Source organism: Sciurus carolinensis, chromosome 5 (genome assembly GCF_902686445.1).
Source record: "Sciurus carolinensis chromosome 5, mSciCar1.2, whole genome shotgun sequence".
Lineage (NCBI taxonomy): Eukaryota > Metazoa > Chordata > Mammalia > Rodentia > Sciuridae > Sciurus > Sciurus carolinensis.
Genome location: NC_062217.1, coordinates 152245316 through 152266253, shown reverse-complemented (window position 1 = coordinate 152266253; position 20938 = coordinate 152245316). Strand labels below are relative to the sequence as shown.

The window sequence follows — 20938 nt, the reverse complement described above, 5'->3', positions numbered from 1 at the left end:
AGAAGAGGGAAGGAGAAGGCTGGATCCAGAAGGGGTAACAAAGACAGGCTTCTCCTGCAGCTGACACCACAGGAAGGGTCCGGAGGGCTTCCACCTCGGAGACCTCATTCTCTAAGGCTGCTGGGGCAGGAGGGGAAGAGTCACAGAAATAGCTGCAGGAGTCACTGATGACCTTTGCTTTTCTGCTTGATCAGGTCCTGCTGGCCCCGATGGACATCAAGGCCCAAGAGGTTGGTTACTGATTTCCTGTCTTCACTCACAACTGCCCCTGCCTCCATTCCCTGCTCTGCCCATGTCCCTGCATCAGTTCCCAGTTCCCTTTGTCATATGTCACATGCCTCTGGCGTGTGGAAATGTGCCCTGTCTGGTTCTTGTTCCCCTCCTCCTTCCCACCCGCCAGTCAGACAGTCAGAAAAACCCCAAGAGGCCTTGACTCCGAGGCCCTGGTGGTCAGCCCTCCTCAGGGAAACCTTTCCTCATTGCTCATACTCTCTCCAGGTGAGCAAGGCATGACGGGGATGCCTGGAACCCGTGGCCTACCAGGACCTTCTGGAGACCCAGGAAAGCCAGGTAACAGGGCAGGAAGAGGGAGCCACACGCTGCTTGCCTGTGTGTTTGCAGGTGGGGATGTGCACAGGTGTGTGGGCATCTGTGTAGCGGTGTCATGGGATCATGTGTTGGGTGTGTGTACAGGTGTGTGTCCCAGTGTACCCTGGTGGGCCTCATCCCCTTACCTCCAGCAGCTCAGCAGGGAACTCACATAGCAGGTGGCACTATGCATGATAACCGCGAGGCCCTGGCCACTTGAAGCCACCCAGTGTGGCAATTGGGAAAGAGGGATTAACAGTGGAAGCAAGGAATTCTAGAAAAGGGCAAGGACACGTAAAATTGCACACTTGAATATCAGCTCCACATCTTGCTCCTTTGGGTCTTGCTCCTTGCTCCTTTGGGTCTTTCCCTTTCTGTCCTGCTTTCCTGGGGCCATACCTGGACCCTATCAGTCAGAGGAGAAAAGCCCTCATTAGAATCTCCACCAAGGGCTCACACAAGAGCAGGATTCTCAAGACAGCAGGAAGAACAGATCAAAAAGAACCAAGACCCAGGTGTGGTGGCACATGCCTGTAATCCCTACAAGTCTTGAGGCTGAGGCAGGATGGTTACAAGTTCAAAGACAACCTCAGCAACTTAGCAAGGCCCTGAGCAACTTAGCAAGACCCTGTCTCTAAATAAAATATAAAAAGGGTTGGGGATGTGGCTCAGTGGTTAAGGACTCCTGGGTTCAATCCCTGGTACCAAAAAGAAGAGCCAAGAAAGTTGTGTGGTTATAGCAGGTGGCCCTTCATCAGGAGCCACGGAGGGCAGGGAAACCTTGGCTAGTGCACAGGTGTAGGGCTAAGGGAGGGAACCTGGGGCAGCATTTAGGGTCTGTAAGTGTGTGTTCTGGGTCCATGGCTCTCAGATTTCACAAGGTCTGTGGACCCAAACAGGTTCGGAACCAGGGCCTGATGAAGCACTGGGTTGCTTCACTGAAAAGCTGAAATAATGGCTTTTCCAATGCTGGGAGGGCCCTGGATGCCCCAGTGAGAGGCTTGTCCTGCATCCACTGACCCCTCCACCATTGTGTCCACCTGCCCCTGCGGGTGAGGGTCCTCCTCAAGGACAGCCCACAGCACTTGGACTCTCACCCCTGTGTCTTGTTTTCTGCAGGTCTCACAGGACCCCAGGGACCTCAGGGTAAGTCACGGGGTCAATCCCACCTCTTCCCGGGAGAGCCACTTTGGCCAGTGCTTTTCTCCAGTCTCCTGAGCGTGTCCTCCCTTCCCCCAACACCCAGCAAACACAGGGTCAGGTCCTTCCACAAGGAGACTTGAGAAGAGAAGGAAAAATATGCACAGAACAGTCTAGAACCCCACACTGGTAGCAATGAGGTTGGATGGCGTGCTGCTGCTTCTGTCTGACCGGCCTGTCCCTTCCGGTGCAGGAATGCCCTGGAGCAGGCCCCCAGCCTATGGGAGCTGCTGGCAGGAGCTCTGGGAGTCGACACAGGCTCAGTTTCCTCATTAGCATGGGGGGGGGCCTCCCTTGTTTCAAGTTCTCATTTTTGTTCAAGTCCATCCTATAATTACCCATGTGGATTTGAGAAATCACCACCACACTCAACCCTTCATTTCCTAAAGGAAATTGGGCAAGGATTTCAAATGAAACCACACAGCAGGTTCCCAGACGCTACCTGCACAGTGACATCCTCAGATGCTCAAAAGCAGGCAGGTGCACTGCGCACAGCAGCCCAGTCCCCAGTCCCGCAGCGGGACGGGGGACTGTGGCTGCTTCGCAAGTGCCAGGAGCTCACAACCCAGCCAGACTGGACTCCCCCCAGAGCAGAGCTCATGGACCTGTCCAACCTCAAGCCCAGCTGTCGCCCCAGAGAAGGACAGGCCTCAGGGCAAGAGGCTCCCTCAGGGGCTTCCTGGGCTAACGCTGAAGGGCTTCAGTCAGCAGCCAGTGTGACTATGCTGAGTGACAGTGCTTGGTACTGCCCCAGGCTGCCTGGAGTATTGGGACCTTAATTATCCTAACTGACATGTTTTTAATCACCTCAGGACTTCCTGGGACCCCTGGCCGTCCAGGGACTAAAGGTAAGTGATTTTCCAAATGCCACGTGCTTTCTTTTCACTAGTCATTTTTGCAAAAGGGAGGCCCCTCTCTGGTCAGAGCCTGGACCAACAGTGGCATCTAGTGGCTCCAGCAGATGCTGAGAGGTGTGAGCCCAGCGATCCATGCTAAGCAACCAGGCCCTGGGTCCTCAGGTCTCCCTCACCCTCCACCTCCTCACCCCAAACCAAAGCCTCATGTCATGGCAGGAAGATCAGGAAGGGTGCTGCCCGCCCCAAAACTTCTAATCCCCTGATTTTCCTCTAAAATGCCCTATTCGTGCCTCCTCCCCCTTGCTTAGGCTTGGTCCCTAATAATGCGACTCTTCCCCAGGCTGGGAGCACACTGGTCTTGTCCTTCACACAGGCCTCAGTATGACTAGGTCCACCAGGTCCTCCTGAGAGGTGGCTCTGTGCAGGCCGAGGGGAGTGTTAGGGTGCTATTAAAAGGGAAAAGTCAAAGGACGAGATGGGAAATAATCCTCGGGGGTCTGGCTGGTGACACCTACGCCCATGGGGACACTTCAGCTCTGCCCATCAGACCCCAGCGCTGAACAAGCCTAGAGATGCGCAGAGCTCCTTCCTTCCCTGTGACCCACCCTCCTGGACCCTGATGCTCCGGAGAGCCGCTCTCACCCTCGATGAGACCCTGGGAACGACCATTTTCCATAAACTATTTCTGACAACTGACTGAGCCAAGGAGTTGTTTCCAGATAAATAAATATAATACTAAAATAATGACAGCCAAGGGCATCCATCCCAAACAGACCTATCATAGATTTATTAGTCATAGATTTATTAGGGAATGGATGAAAATGATTTCGAGCACCTAAATGACCCTCCTGACCCTCCTCCAGGTGAACCCGGCGCTCCAGGCAAGATCGTGACTTCAGGTAGGCAGGTTTCAGAGGGCCCCTCCTCACGGTCTTTCTCTCTCCTCTGTGGCGCACCTGCCCTGGCTCTGCCTTTGTGTTCTCCTAGAAGCTCTGGTTGGGAAGCATGGTGCTTAGGCTTGGGTGTGGCAGTGAGGTCTTTGGGCCAGCAGCGAGGAAAGCGGGGGACGACCAGAGTGAAGAGAGGCAGAGGCGCCAGCCTGCCTGGCCCGCAACCTGTATATACGCCAGAGCCTCAGAGCCAGAAATTGGGGCTCACTGTTCATGTGCCTTCTGTTTCCAGGTGGGTCATCAACGGTCACTGTCCCAGGTCCCCCAGGACCTCCTGGTGCCATGGGACCCCCAGGACCTCCAGGTACCCCAGGTCAGTCTGTTTTCTTGCTTTGCCCCAGTCAGTAGCACATTTGACTCTAGCTGTTTGCTTGCTCAAACCCTGAAACCAAGGGCAGGAGCCTAGGAAAGAGTGTAAGAAGGGCTGAGAGAGGCAGACCCTGCATTACTGGTCAGGGAGGCAGATCAGCTATCCTGCCTCGCTGGCACGGAGGCCACACAGTGTTTGAAGATGGGAAAGCTGAGGCTCAGAGCAGGTAAATGATGTGCCTAAGGTCACACAGCCAATAAGCAGCAGTCCAGAACACTCTGCCTCTGAAGTTTGAGACCAGTTAGAACTAGGCCCTTGAGCCCATAGTTCCTTCTTGGAAAATAATTTGAAAATAGGCATGAAGGGTAACACAATTGCTGGTGATCTATTAGCAGAAAATATTCCAAACCATCCAGTCCCATGGGATGGTTACAAAAACATGAAGACTTTTGAAGAAAGTTGTTGGGAGAGATTGGCCGCATTTAAAAGAGCTTGGATGTGCTCTGTGGTTGCAACGAAAGTTTTGAAAGATGCAGAAAAAAAATGATGGAAGGAAGGAAATAAAATGTTCGGAAGCTAAAGAATGATGGATAGCTTTTTCCCTTCCAAAATTCCCATTATCTTGTCACATGTTTTTAGTTGCTTAAAATATTTATGAAGGGCTGGGGATGTGGCTCAGTGGTAGAACACGTGCTTAGCATATGGGAGGCCCTGGCTTCACCCACCACCATCAAAAATAAATAAATAAATACTCATGAAGTACATAACACAACGGATGCAAGTGTGTGCCAGCCTTCCCTCCTGATGAGCTCCAGTAGGAGGACAGTGGGGACATGTGTAAACCCCTAGCCACTGAAGAACAGCCTGACTGCCCAGGAGTCCTGGCACCTGGCAGGGACGTTCTCTCCAGGCTGGCCTCAAATTCCTAATTGTTCTCAAAATAATCAAGCCACCCCCTCTGGGCCACTGGGCCACACCTTGTGAGGGTTACACCTGGACCCGGTCACCTCCCCTTTTTTCAGCCCTTCCTGTGACCTAGAGGTGTGATTTAGCCTTTTCTTCCCTGACCCCATTTCCAGGCCCTGCTGGCCCAGCTGGTCTCCCAGGACAGCAAGGTATGTCACACCCTGAAAGATCACAGACTGTGGCTGTCAGGGGACTGTCTTCCCAGGTGGGACTTGGGCCCCTGTACTTGAGATGAAAGGAGCAGAAGGTGGATGGGGCTCTTCCCCTTGGGCCTTGCGAAGCCTCAGCTGCAAGGGGAGCCACCCCCTCTCACCTCCTTCCATGTCTCTCACAGAGCCAGGGTCCTCAGAACAGGGGGATTAAAACTCCTTGGCCCCCGGTCAAGGCTGAACTCGACTATTTTCTTAGGGCTCAGGTTTTTTATGGCTAGATCCTGATAATCATGCCACTGTCAAGAGATTTATCCAAGTATCAAAAAATAGCCAGGTTTAGGAAAAGCTGGCCCAAGTCCTCCTGGGAAGTTTTGGCTACAGCAGAAAAAGTGTCCTCTGCCACCACACTGGCCCTGATAACCTGCACTTGGCCCTGCCGGCCCTCAGCTTGGTCCCACCTTGTACCTGGTCCTGTGCCCACTGCGGAGGGAAAGCAGCGGCCAGTCACTGCCTGCAGTGCCCACCTAACCCTGTCCTCCCCACAGGTCCACGAGGGGAGCCAGGACTTGCGGGTGAATCATTCAGCAGCACTGGCAGCTCCATCTCCGAGGTCCTCTCTGCTCGTGAGTGCCACCATTCTCTGGGGCAGGTGACGTCGGGGGTCAGGAGTGGGAGAGATGGCAGCTGCGCCAGTGAGTCATCCGCGAGGGCCCGATGTGACGATGACCAGATCTTGTGCAATGCAGCGAGGGCTCAGAAGAACAGCAGGGCTTGTCTGGTGTGGGAGGCTCAGTCCCTAGGGATGCGCAGCTGTCAGAGACTCTGGGATCTGAGGAGGCCCAGGGTTAGGCCAGGCCTCGGGAGTGTGGCTGGCAGGAGTAGCACATCCCCCACTCTGAGAAGGCGGTGGCCAGGCTCTGTGATTCTCGGCCACAGGCCCAGGCTGCAGGGCCCACTCCTGCAGCTGCCTGTCCACAAAGCCCTTTCCCCAGCCCAGGAGCCACAGCTGGGCCTTCGAGCTGGGCAGCTGGCATGCCGAGCTACAACAGCACCCGTCCTCATCGGGTGCTCGGGTTGTGTTGGGGACTTAGCATTCACTGGCACTTTATGCTAAGATGCCACTATAATGTAAGTCTCATGGACCCTGAGTCACAGGGGCAGAAACTAAGGCTGAACGAGACTGAGAACTTGCCCAGAGTCACCAGCCACACATGTGGGATCAGGCTTTGATCCCTGTTCTCTAGGGGAAGGCCAAGTGGCACCCAACTCCCTACACATCCTTCCTTGTCAGGAAGTCTGACTGCGGCCCCGCCCTGCCCCTGAGCGAGAGGCGCCCTCAGCAGATGTGGTCCTGGAGGTCCTGTGCCAAGGCCACTCGGCCTGTCCTTGGAGCCTGAATGTAACCTGGCTGCCTGAGGCTGACTGTGCTGGTGGGCAGGCGGCAGGGCAGAGAACAGCCTGGCCACTGCTTTCTCTCAATTCCGTTTTCTTCTCTCTACAGAAGGTCTTGATTTACGAGGTCCCCCAGGCCCACCTGGGCCACGTGGGCCACCAGGTGAGCATCTCAGGGATCTTGAAAGCTCTAAGGAAGCCCAGATCCTGCCCTCAGGGGGATCGGCCCCCAGAGCTCAGTGCTTCCTCTCACTCACTCTCTTCTGCAGGGCCTGCCATCCCAGGTCCACCAGGACCCCGAGGCCCACCAGGTGAGAGCTGGGCTCCCTGCAGGAGTGGCGAGGGGAGGTAACAGGAAAGGGGTGCCCTCCAGGCTGGTTCTTAGGAAAGGGCTCCCTGCCTCCCCACCTCCTCCTCCAGGCCCACCTCTTGGCACTAATGCATCTTGGGGCTCCTCTTTCTAGGGGAAGGCTTGCCAGGCCCACCAGGCCCACCAGGATCTTTCCTGGCTGACTCAGGTAATGTTGTGGCATTGAGTCACACTTCCCACCGCCCTAGCCCCGGCATGGTCATGGCCACAGCCTCATGACCTTCCTGACCTGCTGGCCAGGCGTCCTCCTTCTGCCTCTCCATGGGGGTTGTGTCTGCATAATTTTCCTGCTTCTTGCTGCACATGGGGAGAATAAACAATGCCAACCCAACCAGACTGGTAGCCTGGCCCAAGGGAGCAGCAGCTGTGCCCCAGGGGAGCTCCTGGAGTGGCTGGGGAGGGCTGGGTCTTGTCCTCAGGGATCCCAGGTCTGAAGAAGCAATGGGACACATGCACATGAAATAAATGCTAATGGTTTGCATAGAAATTTATGGAAATAAACTTGGAGCAAAGATCAGGCCAGAATTTGTCCCATGTGGAAGATCCATCCATCCATCCATTTATCCATCCATTCACCCATTCATCTTATCATTCATTCATTTTATATCCAACCTCTCAACCACGCAAGCATGCAAACACCCATCCTTAACTCCATCTGCCAAGTGTTGACTGAGCATCTGCACCATGCCAGGTGCTGTGCTGGGTGCTGCTTCCTCAGCACACCACTGTGTCTGCACTCAAACGGCTTCTTTCCTCTGCAGACAACTTCTTCTCTGGCCCTCCAGGCCCACCTGGCCCCCCAGGCCCTAAGGGAGACCAAGGTGAGAGCAGTGTCCCAGGGAGCCCAGGAGCCAATATGAATCCCCTGCTTACCCACCTACTGGCTGGGAGAGTTTGAATGAGGCCGGCTGATCCGGGAGGGAAATTTCCTCATCTTCCTGCCGTGTCCCATTAGGGGCTCAGGAGCCTGCAGCATGGGGTGGGAGTGGGAAAAGGAGTCAGAATCTCTGTAAAGAAGTTCCTGACCCCCACTTTGACCTGGTGGAAGGAGAGGCCAAGGAGCCCCAGGTTCTGCTCTGCTGCACCACTGGAGCCCCATCAGCTTCTCCGTGTTGGTAGGTGTCTCACAGCTCTCTGCTTCCTTCCCTCAGGTCCCCCAGGCCCCCGAGGACGTCAAGGTACAGTAGAGCTGGCATCAAACACAGCCAAGAATAGGGGCGGGCAGCAAGAGCTTTGAGTTTATGGGAAGTGCATTTGGTACACATGAGCCAGAGTACACCCGAGTGTCTCCGTGGGTGGCTGAGTATTTGCATCTGTGCAGGCAGCACAGGTCACAGGTACTGACTGCCCAAAGTGGGAGTTGACCTAGCAGTCAGGGATCTTGGGGGCCTCCAACATGGGGTGGGTGGGGAGGAGAGTGAACCTGACCGTCCCCTCTCAGAGAGTCCCTCAGGTGAGCAAGGCCTCTGGACATGCTCAGTCCCAGCTAAGTGCTACGCTCCACCCCACTGAAGCTATGCCCAGGGCCTCTCCCAACCTGGCTGACCATACTGTGTGTGTTCTTGGCTTCCAGATTCCAGTTCCCTTGGATTCAATCTGCAGGGACCACCAGGTCCACCTGGCCCACAGGGACCCAAAGGTGACAAATGTCATTGAGGGTGTAGCCAAGAAGGTGGTGAGGAGTGGCCCCCAGATGCCAGCATGGAAGGCAACAAGTGCTTATGGGTGCTGAAGACGTAGGAGAAAAGAGAGGCAGAAGAGAGGACAGGCTGGAGGGAGACAGGGACAAGGACGTGGAGAGATAGTCTCTGCCCAAACGGAGCTCCTGGCAGCATCCCAGAACCAAACTAAGAGACACGTGCTACGTGTGGTTGGGCTTAAGCAGGGAAGGCTGCCTGGAGGAGGGGACATAAACAAGGCTTCACATCTGGATTGCAGGTGATCCTGGTGTCCCAGGGGCTCCTGGCATCCCCGGAGGTCCCTCTCGAGGTAAGAACAAAAGGTGACCCAAGTCCCTCTCCCCTCCTTCAAATGAGGCTGCTCACTCCAATGAGGACATAGATCTTTTGTTCATTAACCTAGCCACGACTCAGAATTGATTCAGTGCCTCCTCGTGGGTGAGGATCCAAATGCTGACTTTCAGACTACAAGCTGTGGGGTGGGAGGAAGGACCTGTGCATAGTCCAAGATAACTAACAGTGCCAGGTGACAAATGGACCCTAGACTTATGCACCCATAAGTCAGAGAGGAGGGAGACTGTGAGGTGGTGAACAGGTTGCTGAAGGAAAGTGGGGATTTGGCCTGAAATGGCTCCCATCTCTGTGCCCCTCAAAGAGGTGGCCCTTCTCTTGGCCACTGTCCTGTTTCTCCCACTGACAAAGCCCCTCCCTCCTCAGGGAGCCTGGGTCTGACTCAGGGACCAAGAAACCAAGTCAGGATGCTCTCTCTTCCCTGCAGGCGGATCATCAAGCACCATGTACATGCCAGGCCCACCTGGACCACCAGGGCCCCCTGGGCCTCCCGGCTCCCTCAGCGGCTCTGGCCAGGAGATTCAGCAGTACATCTCTGAGTACATGCAGAGTGAGTGGCCGGTCACCTACGCCCTGGGGTCTGAGTAAGGCAGCAGTGGCCAAGGGGCGTGGGGCAGGTTGTGTGTGAGGCCAGGAGCACCCATGGAGTCTGGCCTACAGGTCAGTGAGTGCCCGACACCTGTCCACACACCAGCCTCATCTTCACCCCCCAGAGGTCCACGCGCACACCCGGCACACTTACATGTGTGCACTCCTCCACGTCCTGTGCATGGGTGGCTGATGGGGTCGTGTTGGTCCACAGCCCTCACAGGCCACCTGACCCAGCATGGGCCTTGTTTTCTCAATCCACACCAAGGGAGCCCAGATTCCCTGCTGGCCCTGCTTTGGGTCCATGTGCGGATGGGCATTTCAGGTCTCCTCTGTGGGGAGGACCAGCTTGACTTTACATCATTCCTTTGTTGGCAGGTGACAGCATTAGGTCTTATCTATCTGGAGTGCAGGGTCCCCCGGGCCCACCGGGTCCCCCAGGGCCTGTCATCACCATGACAGGAGAGACTTTCGACTACTCAGAGCTGGCAAGCCACGTCGTGAGCTACTTGCGGAGTAAGCCCATCCCTACGTCCTGTCTCAGTCATCGTCCTCTCAGGGGTCCATTCCTGTCCCCCGAGTCTCATCTCTTACTTCTCTGTTTGCTTAGCCCTTGTGAGCATCTGACCAGGGTGGTCCTACTTGTAGACCCTTCCTGGCTGGCTCATGAGAAGGAATCCTCCATATTGGCAGTATCCGGAAGGAGTTAGACTAGACCTCATTATGAAAAACAAACTGCATTTCTTACCAAAATAATAATAACAATAATAACAATGATAACCACAATTTGGGGTTTTCTGCTGCTTTCTAAATGCCTGCCATACCTCCATTCATTCATTTCCCTCAAAGATAAATGACTGGTTGTCCAGGTAGTTCAGGTCTGGATACACAGGGTCTGCTTCAGGACCAGAGTAGGTCACCTGACATCTTCCTCCCGCAGCTTCAGGGTACAGCATCAGCTCCTCCTCGTCCTCCATCTCCTCTGAAGACATCCTGGCTGTGCTGCAGCGTGAGTCACCTGTGGGGGATGAGAGGGTGGTACCGTCCTTGCCCTCTCCTGACTTCACCTGTCTGTCACACACACCTTGTAAGGGTTGCAAACGGGAAGCAGTCCTTTGGAAAAAGGAGCTGCCAACTCACTGTGTACTCTGCTTGCTGAGACACAAATGAACTGGAAAGTGGGTGGTGAATCTCCCCTCTCCAGACAATGCCAGGCAAGTGGGCACGAGCCCCTTCAGGTCCCTGGAAGCTTGCTGACCCGCCTCCCAACACACACACACTGTGTGGGCCGGACAGCCCAGAGCTCACAACTGTCACCAGGACCCAGACTGTGTCTCTGCAGACTGTGGCTGAGGGACCCTTGGCAGTGTGGGTCCACACTAACCTGCACATCCTCTCCTTTCCAGGTGAGGAAGTGCGACAGTACCTGCATCAGTACCTGACGGGCCCTCCAGGTCCTCCAGGGCCACCAGGAGCTGGTGGAGATGGGTCCCTCCTGTCTTTGGACTATGCAGAGCTGAGCAATCGCATTATCAGCTACCTGTCGAGTGAGTGCCCCGGCTCCTGGCCTGCCCTCTGCAGGCAGGGTGGTCAGGGAGGGCCTGAGATGAGAACAGGGTGTTAAACCTTGCTGAGATGGCCCGACTGACCCCTCCTGCCGGGCTGCAGCATACCCAGTAGGGGGAGCAGCCTTCAGAACTGTTCAAACCTGTAGTCGCAGAGCAGGTCAGAGCGTGGTGAGGGAAGCCAAGACGAGCGTGGACTTTGCACTGGGCATGTGAACATAGCTCACACAGGTGCGCGTGCGCACACATACACTCTCCCGAAACCTCACATACACTGTCCCGAAACTATGGACAGCCTGCCTCCTCCTTTGGTGGCATTGCACAGGAGTGTCTCCACATTAGTCCTCTCTCCTCTCTTCCTGCCGCCTCTTCCGCCCCTTCTTGGACCCCACATCTGTCCAGATTGCTGTGTGTCTGACCTCCTCTCTAACAGGGCATTTGCATTTGTCTTCCTCTGCCTGATCTGAGCCCATCACAACTTGGGACTTTGTTCCCCAGGTTCTGGGATCAGCATTGGGCTTCCTGGCCCCCCAGGGCCCCCTGGCCTCCCGGGAACTTCCTATGAGGAGCTCCTCTCCTTGCTCCGAGGTAAGGTCAAGCAGTGGCATCTGTCCATGTGGTTTGGGACGGAGGCACAGCCCTTGGTCCCAGCTGTGACTGCTTCCTCTTTGTGTCTCAGGGTCTGAATACAGAGGCATCATTGGACCCCCGGGTCCCCCAGGGCCACCTGGGATCCCAGGCAATGCGTGGTCTAGCATCAGCATGGAGGACCTCTCTTCTTACTTGCACAGTAGGATGCTGGCAGCAGGGAGGGATAGGGCAGAGGACTGCAGCCGGCCTTGGGGCACCCATGGGTCTTAGCAAAGAAAGTCACGGACAATCAGATCTATTCAGCAGTCACCAAGTCCTCCTGGAGCACATGCAGGGCAGGGTCCTGGGGCCCTTATGTGAGGGGCCCTCAGCCTTGGCAGTGGGAGAAGTAGAGGGAGAAGCTGGGAGGGACAGAGTTCCCAATTCATGGGCCAGCCTGTGGTTAGGGCCAGCCCAGGGGGCTCCATTGCTCAGCAGTGAGGAGCTGGGAGGAGGGAACACGACTTGGGTTGAAGGAGATTCAGAGGTGGGGGTGGGAGGGCCAGGCAGGAGCAGCCATTCCCAGCTGGTGTCAGGACAGGGGCCGCCTAGGCCTCCTGTTGTACCCTCCTCCTGGCATCCAGGAGGCCCAGCCTCCTCTCCCCACCTTTCAGAAGGGGTCCACAGCAGGCCCTGAGGCCTGGCTGAGAATTCAGCTTTCTCCACAAAGTACCCTGACCTTTCCCTTCCTTTCCTCCCACTCAGCTGCTGGCTTGTCATTCGTCCCAGGCCCTCCAGGCCCTCCTGGGCCCCCAGGTCCTCGAGGGCCCCCAGGTGTCTCAGGAGCTCTGGCAACCTATGCTGCTGAAAACAGTGACAACTTCCGGAGTGAGCTGATTAGCTACCTCACGAGTATGTGCCCTAATGCGCGTATCCCCCACGCCCATTCCCCAGACCTTGCTTGTCCCTGTAAGTGGAGTGGCAGGTGGTTGAAGGAGCCTAGGAGGCAAACACCAGGGAGCCCCCAGGCAGGGAAAGCCCATTTCTTTCCTTTCAGCGACCTCCTGCTGGTGTGCAAGGACCTTGAAGTTCACTTCAGGTCATTAAAGGGTGGTCAGACCCCAGGAGAGACCGTCTAGTTCCCAACTCATTTAGTCCGAAAGCTGAGCTCCTGCTCAGGCAGCTTCCTTTCCCACAGGCCCTGATGTGCGCAGCTTCATCATTGGGCCCCCAGGCCCTCCTGGGCCACAGGGACCACCTGGAGACAGTCGCCTGGTGTCACGGGATAACTCCTACAGTTGGGGTCACAGTTCTTCCTCCAATCGGGGCACCTCCTACAGTTCTTCAACCAGTGTTGGAGGAACCAACGGAGGCTCGCTGGGTGAAGGTGGAGCCTTTGGCACAGGAGACGGGGGTCCCTACGGCACTGACATCAGCCGAGGTGGGGGCTACAGAGCGGCATCAGAAGGCGGCACGTATGGCAGCAATGGCGATTCGCTCCGGGCTGGCTTTGCTGGAGACCTGGATTACAATGAGCTGGCTGTTCTGGTGTCAGAGAGCTTGCAACGTAAGTAGGGACATGGGCCTCGGTGTGGAAGCTTGTGAGCACCTCAGCTAGGCCCCAGAGACCAGCGCTCCCGTTTTTGAGCACTCAGGCTGTGAAGACAGTAATTCTGGAATCAGATGGGCAGGGACAGCAGACAGGAGGCCCATCCTAATTTTCAGCCAGCTCGGTGTAAGGGCCCCCAGAAATGGAACCTAAGCCTTGGGGAGCAGAGCACACTGGGCTCTTGGTACTTTGCTTTCCCAACACCTAACCTGTCCTGGGTCCCAGGAAAGTCCTAAGGAGCTGAGTGGAGGTGGACAGCTAAGAGGCCTTTTCTCCCTGAGGCTGATCAGCACAGACACAGTTGTGCAGTCCACAGGCCTTTGAGAAATGCCCACAGAGGCAGAGACCGGTGCCAGTCACACAGGAGGATACAGAGGAAGTCTGCCTGGCTTGTCCCTTGGGATAGCTGCATTTAGCTTAACTGCTTTGGGACTTAAGACAATCTGCGGGCGTTGCACTGACTGGCGAGTGACCCTGCACTGTGCTCTGGTGTTTCCAGGTCAGGGCCTGCTACAGGGAATGGCCTACACTGTCCAGGGCCCACCAGGGCAGCCTGGGCCCCAGGGCCCCCCTGGCATCAGCAAGGTCTTCTCTGCCTACAGCAACGTAACTGAAGACCTCATGGACTTCTTCCGAAGTAAGACCATCCCCACTGCTTTCCCAGCACCCACCCTGTGGCAGTGTCTCACGTGGATCTGCTCCACAGACACCATCTCATGAAAAACCTTGAGATACTGAAAATCAGATAAATTTTAAACTTCACTTCCTCTTCCAAATGCAAACTCCTTCGCTGCCCATCGGTATTACTTTGAACAAATCACCAGACCTCCCCAGCTTCTAAGCCAGTTTTTCCCCCCTTGCAGCTTATGGAGCCATTCCAGGACCCCCTGGGCAGAAGGGAGAGATGGGCACCACAGGACCCAAAGGTAAGTGGTGACAGGGAAACAGCCACCAGCTGTGTAATGACAACCTCTTGCTGAGAAGCAGCCACCTTGCTGCCACGATGGGTACCTCTGCCAAGTCTCAACCCCCACCCCCCACAGCCCTGTGCACTCTGCATTAGTGTCACGCTTCCTCCTACACTTCTAGGTGACAGAGGCCCTGCTGGACCACGAGGCCTTCCTGGGCCACCTGGCCCTCAAGGGCACAAGGGGGAAAAAGGAGACAAAGGTAAATACTGGGGCTGATGTTCTGGAGTTTCTGGAGGGTGGGAGGTCTGCTCAACAGAGTGCCAGGGCAGCACCACTAAGAACGCACTGGCATAACAGCTAGGGAGGAAGAAAAGGAAGTACCAGTGCAGGGAGAAAAGGAGAGCCGAGTGGGTAATGAAATAGGGTCAATGATATAAACGAATTCAAAGTCTCACAGGAGAGTTCATCTATGAACCATCTTTGCAGAAGTCACAGTCACCATATTGCACAAGTTAAGGTCCCCATAAACCACAGATATTTTTTAACTTCCTTCTTACCTCCTAACTTTCAGGTGACCAAGTCTACATTGGGCGGAGGAAGAGAAGTATTGCCATCAAACCATGAGCTGGACTTGGCAGAGCAAACCCCTGGACCCATTCTTGAAATGCATATGGACTCCTACGTCCAATTCTCTCCAGAGGGTGAAAACTGGAGCCTGTCAATGTCCTCCTGACACAGTCACCTAGAAACCCTTGTTTTAGTCTGAACAAAAAAATTCAGGCAAAGATACACAACCTGCAACAACTTCACTGGTGGACTTTAAGAATAGCTGCAACATTTTAGGATGAGACTTACTTCCCTGATGTCTAGATCCGAGCTCCTTGGCTTTTTTAACACTTAGTTCAAGCCCCTATCTAGGAAAGTCATTACATAAGCGTTGGCTTGCGAGTCTTGGAGCTTTCCCTAAAAATGAGCTCAGAAATGGAAGATAGGGATGGGGTGCCTTCCTAGAGGTGACACTTGGTGGGAGTGTCTTTTGGTTATTGTTGCAAAATTGTGCTATTATTAGTTCCTTTCTCCCATCTGAGTGGCGGAGAGTTGGCCAAGAAGAGACTTGCAATTGAAAAAATTAAGAAATCCACTTCCCCTGCGGGAGGTGACAGGGTTTCTAATAGTTATATGTACATATATATGCAGGTCAGATCCCCACTTGCTTAGGGAGTTTGATTATAGCTATGATCTGCATCTACAGGCCCCTGCTAGGATGTACAGATGTTACACTCAACTAGACTATAGCAAATAGGACAAGAGGGGCAATGGGCAAGGAGGGGCAAGAAGGAGAAGGCAGAAATAGAATACCTGAAGCTGGAGAAGGATGGCTTCCGCTCACAAACATCACCCTCTGTTCTGCTCTTAGGAAATGGGATGGCGGGGGTGGGGTTGGTGCAGTTGGTTTTTAAGCACTTTTCACTGTCTAAAAACATTTGTATGTGGTCTATAAGATGAAAAATCATTTTAATGTAAAATTTTCAATTAAAGGGTTTTTTCTTTTTTAATATCATGTCTAATATGAACACCTGAGCAAAGATTTTAAAAATATATTCTGGGTTAATTGGGTCTCACAGCTTATTATAAACACAAGCACACAATACAAGTTGTACTTTGGGACACAGCTTTTGTCATTTTATTAAATTGAGCTCCTTTAAAGACAGGACTTCATCTATAACTATTAACTCAATCTGGCATATTATAAAGTACCTGAAAATTTCCTTAAGCATGGGTTACTTGAAATACATATGCACCAAAAAGCAACATTATTTGAAATTAATGTAGTGATTTATCCTGATGCAAAGGAATTATGATTCCAGGCCAGAAATATATGCAAAATCAAAACACCTATTTAGGGAAGTTATACAAATATCAAACATCTCAAGAAAATGTACATAAAATCAGATAATCGAATCCAAAGAGACTGTACTTCTTGGCCAACTTGTTAATTTTTTACAAGCTGTGAGTTCTGACTACTGGATAATAAAATATGGGGTTAAATTAAATCTACTTCTAAACCTCTCCTCTTCTAAAAGACTGAATTGTTTTCTATAATAGCCTCCAAGTATTACATCCCCTGTAATAATGATTCTTATTTTATCAGACATAGGACCTTTTCTCTTATTACTCGACTTACTTTACTAAGATATCCAAAAGTCTTCATAGAATTCTATGTCCAAGTGAAATGTGCCCAAGTCCAAACCTGGTACTTTCTCTGGACAAAACCCAGAAGGAGGATGTGCAGATATGAGAAACGGCCTCCAGTGGACAGCAACAGCACTGAGCCTCCTCTGTTTTATTAAAAAAAAAAAGTCAAGATTGAGCTCAATAGTTCAATAATGTTCTTAGATTAGAAAATGACAAGCTGTGCCTCCCTGCAGCCAAACTGAAGACTTGCCGGGTGTCTACTGAATCTTGATGACTGTATCAGTGATGAATGACAGAAAGAGGTTATTTTAGCAGATGTGAGGTCATATGATTTGTAATGCTCAGAAAAATAATCCATTCCAAGTGGGGGGAGGTAAAAATGTGTATATACATGTTGAAGAAAGTATTTTAAGCACCCCCCCCCCAAAAAAGGGGTTTGCATGCTAAAGACACCCACCAGCAAGTTACCAGTAAAACATATTTGTGAACATGTGCGCGTGCGCGCGCGTGTGTGTGTACACATTGATGGCTAGAAGCACTAATAAATCTGGAAGGTCAAAAGACCCAGAGGAGGGCAAACTTGAAAATATAATTAGGACCAAAGAAAGAAAAGTTGCAACATGTTCTTACACAGGACAATCTAGTTTCAAAGAACCTCAAAGCAAAAAATTAAAATTAAAAAAAAAAATTTTAAAAACTAAACAAACTGCTTCTCAAAATAGATTAAGAAATAACTTTATTTTTCATTTGTCAATCCATGATTGATTGAAAAGACATGTTGATCCCGAATAGATAAGAGGCATAATCTAAAAATTCTTTCTGGAAATTCAGCTTGTGAACTTATTACACTGCAAAAGATCACAGAAAGAAAGCTGCAGCCAACATTTAAAATTGATAAAACACTCTATTCCAAGCCTTGCAGCAGAAATTCTAAAGCGTTATCAAAACCATGTCAGCCACAGTATAGCAACAATAGAGGCATTAACTGTTGCACCTTCAACGTAAGAAAAGCATTTAAAATACCATCCCATTTCCTACAAAAGATCATTTCCCAGAAAAGAAGTGATTTACTTAATCAGAAGACAATTAGAACTGAACTCTCTTCTTTGCACTGGAGTTCTAGGTTCTGCTTTAGTCAACAATATCCCTAGCTAATAATTTAACCGAATTTGGCTTCTTAGAAGAGTCTTTGTCATGTGAGCAGTGTGGAATGGGAAAAAGTGTGTAGGTACAAAAGAACTGGAAGAATACAAAAAACAGTCACTTCTGAAACTTGCTGATGCTCAAGAAATCAGAGTCCCTCAAATAAAGAGGGTCTCATATGCCTGAGAGCTTTGTGCTTAAGGAAACACTACTTAGAGGTAGCTCTGGTTCTGGTTTATATTTAATTACAATTTGCTGTATCCTGTCATAGGAGGATTCCAATATTTTCAAAAAAGTAAAAGCACTCTAAATTTCCTTCTTACCCACCCTAGAGTTTCCCCACAGAAAGAGTAAGAAAAAGCTTAATGTGACTCCATCTAGAATAGCAGCTAATTCAGCAATCCATAGCCTATGGACTGACAGGACTAAGAAAAGCAGTCCAATGCCCCACACTGCAGGAGCTGGACCTGCAGAAGTGTGGAGGTGTGGTATGTCCACAGTGTGCATTGACCCGGGGGGGGGGGGGGGGGTGACTGTTCAGGATGCACATGTGGAGAGTTGTTTTTATGCACTTCATAGCACATTCTACCTCAGCAACAAAACATGTCAGAGATGGATTTGACTGTACTCTGATTTCAAAAAAGTCTGTGCCCCTCACCCACTCCTCTACACTTCATACAAGAAAGATGGATCACTAAAATCTATTTAAGGCCTTAACAGAAAGTGGGCAGGTGTGGGTACAAATATCATAACAAAACACTTTGTAAAGATTTCTATAACCTGAAGTATTAAAATGAATGTTTCCTCTCTACATATGTATCACTGTATAGTCCTGCACCCACACAAAGATGGTCATGTATGAAAGAGAACTCAGTATGAGTCCAAAGAGCAGGTTTAAGGGAGATGAAGAGCTGAGGATAAAGAAGAACTGGGAAAACCCAGCTCTACTCTGAGCCTCTCTCTGGATTCAATACTACGAATGTCAAGGTGAAAGGAATAGAAAGACTCAAATATCCAGACCAAATGAGATCTGAAATTATTTAAATGATACTGAAAAAATGTCCATTGCCTGAAGTATTTCTTTGTAAAAAGTCAATAAACTGAAAATTTCAAAGGAGAAAAGTGGTATAAGAGCTTTTCTTCCCTCTCTCATTTCACAAAAATCATTAAATACACTGGGCAACATTATACCACTATTTTTATCATAACAATATAAACAATTTCCATCATCATCCTGAATATTACTTTATAAAGATATATTTTTAAAGGCTTTCAAAAGTTTTCAACCCAACTTGAGACTAAAGCATTAAGTTTTGTATACAGTAACACATTCATATAAGCATATGAATTTACAACCATACATAATATATGTGTATATGTGTGTGTATATATATATATTTATTTATTTATATAAAAAAAACAAACTTGACCAGAAGTTAAGGCTACCTATGAAGTTTGTCCAAGTAAATTATGTCTGTCAAAACAATTATAAAATTAAAATTCCACATGCATTTTTAAATCATATAAACCACTGATAAAATAAAGTTCAGCATCCAAAGTTTTCAATTTAACTGCAAGAAAGTGCTACAGACATTTACATTTTCTTGATACAAATCAGTGTTCCTACAATGTTACATTTAAATGTTTCTCCAGCCTCAAAAGTAGTATAACTGAAAACTGAAATGTTTACAATTTGGTACCTAGCACTCTTAAAAGAGAATAGGCTGCAAATGGCAGGCAGAGAGCATCATTTACAAATGTGATATCTCACGCACCAGAGGACAGTTCATAACACTGTTTGATCCGACACATGGTTGAAATCCTAGGCCTCAAAAGGGACAGAGTGCACATTTCATTAATAATTATACATACCAGCAACCACGATAGAGGGGCTTTTCCCACTCAAAGTAAGTAATTTAAACGTGGAACAAAATAAAACCAAATGTAAGTAACCTCATTTCAAAACAACAAAAAGTAATTTCTGATGTGTGCCTAAATATTTAACACAAATCCTTTTTAAAAAATTATTCTGAACAAATTCTTTTAAAATTAATTTCAGAAAATATATTTATAAATACAACCCAGAGCCTACAGGCCTCTAAGTTTTAAAGAACAGAATTTGCTAAGATGTAGAGCATTTAACCAGCTCATGTTTCATTTTTGGAAATAAACTAGGACAACTAAATCTGTATTTTTAATGTACTTTTATATTTCCAATTTGTATATTTAACAGCTACCTTTTTTCATCTTTCCATACTTTGTACAACATATATTTTAGGATAAAATTTCTATTAAATGGTAATAGGAGCAAGATTTTTTAAATGATAACATTCAGTGCTAAGGGTGTTTTGCCCCTGTTGATCAAAAAGATTTTTTCAGTGATTGAAATTTAGTGTTTTAGGCACTATCTTAATAAAACTAGCACCTCAATTATTAGCTCCCACCTAAATAGGCAATTTATTCAAAGAATTTTTTAAAGTTTGTTTATGTTTGATGATGAAATATATTTATTTACTAAGTCAACAGCAAATTTTGAGTAACTTGTAGCTTTTTCATAAGAGCTGATTCGTCAAAAGAAAATTATTCCAACTCTCTACAGTAGAGTTTCAACTATACAATGCAGGCATCACTGAGAAGATAGGTCAGGTAAAAAGGTATTTATTAATACTTGTGATGTAACAGTTTTATTAATAACTTTAAACATTATTTCTCTAACAGTTTTTCGGTAACAGTGTCTAAAGAATACAATATTTTAGGGATATACAAAATCACCTTAGGGAATTACTGCAAGATGCTACTTTGCCAACATGGCCTAGCATCTGTCTTAGTTCGTTTTCCCTTCATCTTTGCTTTAAAAAAGCAAGCAAACAACAACAACATAAACCACCTAGGAGGTGAGGCAGGTGATTGTCTTCATGAGCTATTTGATATAGACTGTGACAGAAGATGAAGAGAAAAGAGTGACATATTTAAAAAGCCAAACCCAACCACAGAATGCTTCCCATTGTTATGATCCAGTGGAATGTAAGCTAGGAATAGGATAGAACTTGGAAATCCGGCTCTGTGTTGATGGGTTAAGGCATTCTGACTCCCCAGTCATTTTAAAGAACACTTCCTGTTCCTGCAGTTTCCTGGCAAACTCTTCTTCCAGTGTCTTAAAAAGGAAGGGACAAAGAAATTATGTGTTGGTATCATATTGTACATAGAATTTACTCTGACAGCGAAGATAAAACTGCTTTCCCAAAACACTTTCTCTGTATACTAAGGAAGACATGACTGTTCAATAATTAAAAGATCATAAGTTTTGCACAGCCCCATGTTCAAGACTCAGGTCAGTCACATAAATGGAAACCTGGATTAATTACTTAACTTCTCTAAATTACTGAATCATTTCATTCCTCTTCTGTACAATATCACCTACCTTACTGATATGTTATGTGAAGATTAAATGTGATAATGATGCACTTCACACATACTAAGCACTCTAATAGATAAAACCTATTACTAGCTATTATCTGTCTCTCTTATATGCACTTACCAT

At 49.6% G+C, this 20938-nt stretch overlaps 2 protein-coding genes across 5 annotated transcripts in view; one reads left to right on the top strand and one right to left on the bottom strand.

Moving 5' to 3' along the window:
• Positions 1-16128, top strand: part of Col17a1 (collagen type XVII alpha 1 chain) — a 48481-nt gene extending 32353 nt beyond the window's left edge. For both annotated transcript variants that reach the window (XM_047553829.1, XM_047553828.1), the window contains exons 30-56: positions 195-230; positions 499-570; positions 1708-1734; positions 2601-2636; positions 3509-3544; positions 3828-3908; positions 4985-5020; positions 5569-5646; positions 6525-6578; positions 6685-6726; positions 6880-6933; positions 7547-7606; positions 7937-7963; positions 8359-8424; positions 8724-8774; positions 9243-9365; positions 9782-9919; positions 10344-10412; positions 10810-10950; positions 11467-11556; positions 11648-11758; positions 12304-12450; positions 12737-13105; positions 13647-13784; positions 14011-14073; positions 14237-14317; positions 14630-16128. In XM_047553829.1, coding sequence (XP_047409785.1) covers positions 195-230; positions 499-570; positions 1708-1734; positions 2601-2636; positions 3509-3544; positions 3828-3908; positions 4985-5020; positions 5569-5646; positions 6525-6578; positions 6685-6726; positions 6880-6933; positions 7547-7606; positions 7937-7963; positions 8359-8424; positions 8724-8774; positions 9243-9365; positions 9782-9919; positions 10344-10412; positions 10810-10950; positions 11467-11556; positions 11648-11758; positions 12304-12450; positions 12737-13105; positions 13647-13784; positions 14011-14073; positions 14237-14317; positions 14630-14682 — 2279 coding nt within the window. In that variant the 3' untranslated portion in view covers positions 14683-16128. The remainder of the gene's footprint in view (positions 1-194; positions 231-498; positions 571-1707; positions 1735-2600; positions 2637-3508; positions 3545-3827; positions 3909-4984; positions 5021-5568; positions 5647-6524; positions 6579-6684; positions 6727-6879; positions 6934-7546; positions 7607-7936; positions 7964-8358; positions 8425-8723; positions 8775-9242; positions 9366-9781; positions 9920-10343; positions 10413-10809; positions 10951-11466; positions 11557-11647; positions 11759-12303; positions 12451-12736; positions 13106-13646; positions 13785-14010; positions 14074-14236; positions 14318-14629) is intronic.
• An 845-nt stretch (positions 16129-16973) lies between these two features.
• Positions 16974-20938, bottom strand: part of Slk (STE20 like kinase) — a 61156-nt gene continuing 57191 nt past the window's right edge. For all 3 annotated transcript variants that reach the window (XM_047553830.1, XM_047553831.1, XM_047553832.1), the window contains one exon: positions 16974-20551. In XM_047553830.1, coding sequence (XP_047409786.1) covers positions 20405-20551 — 147 coding nt within the window. In that variant the 3' untranslated portion in view covers positions 16974-20404. The remainder of the gene's footprint in view (positions 20552-20938) is intronic.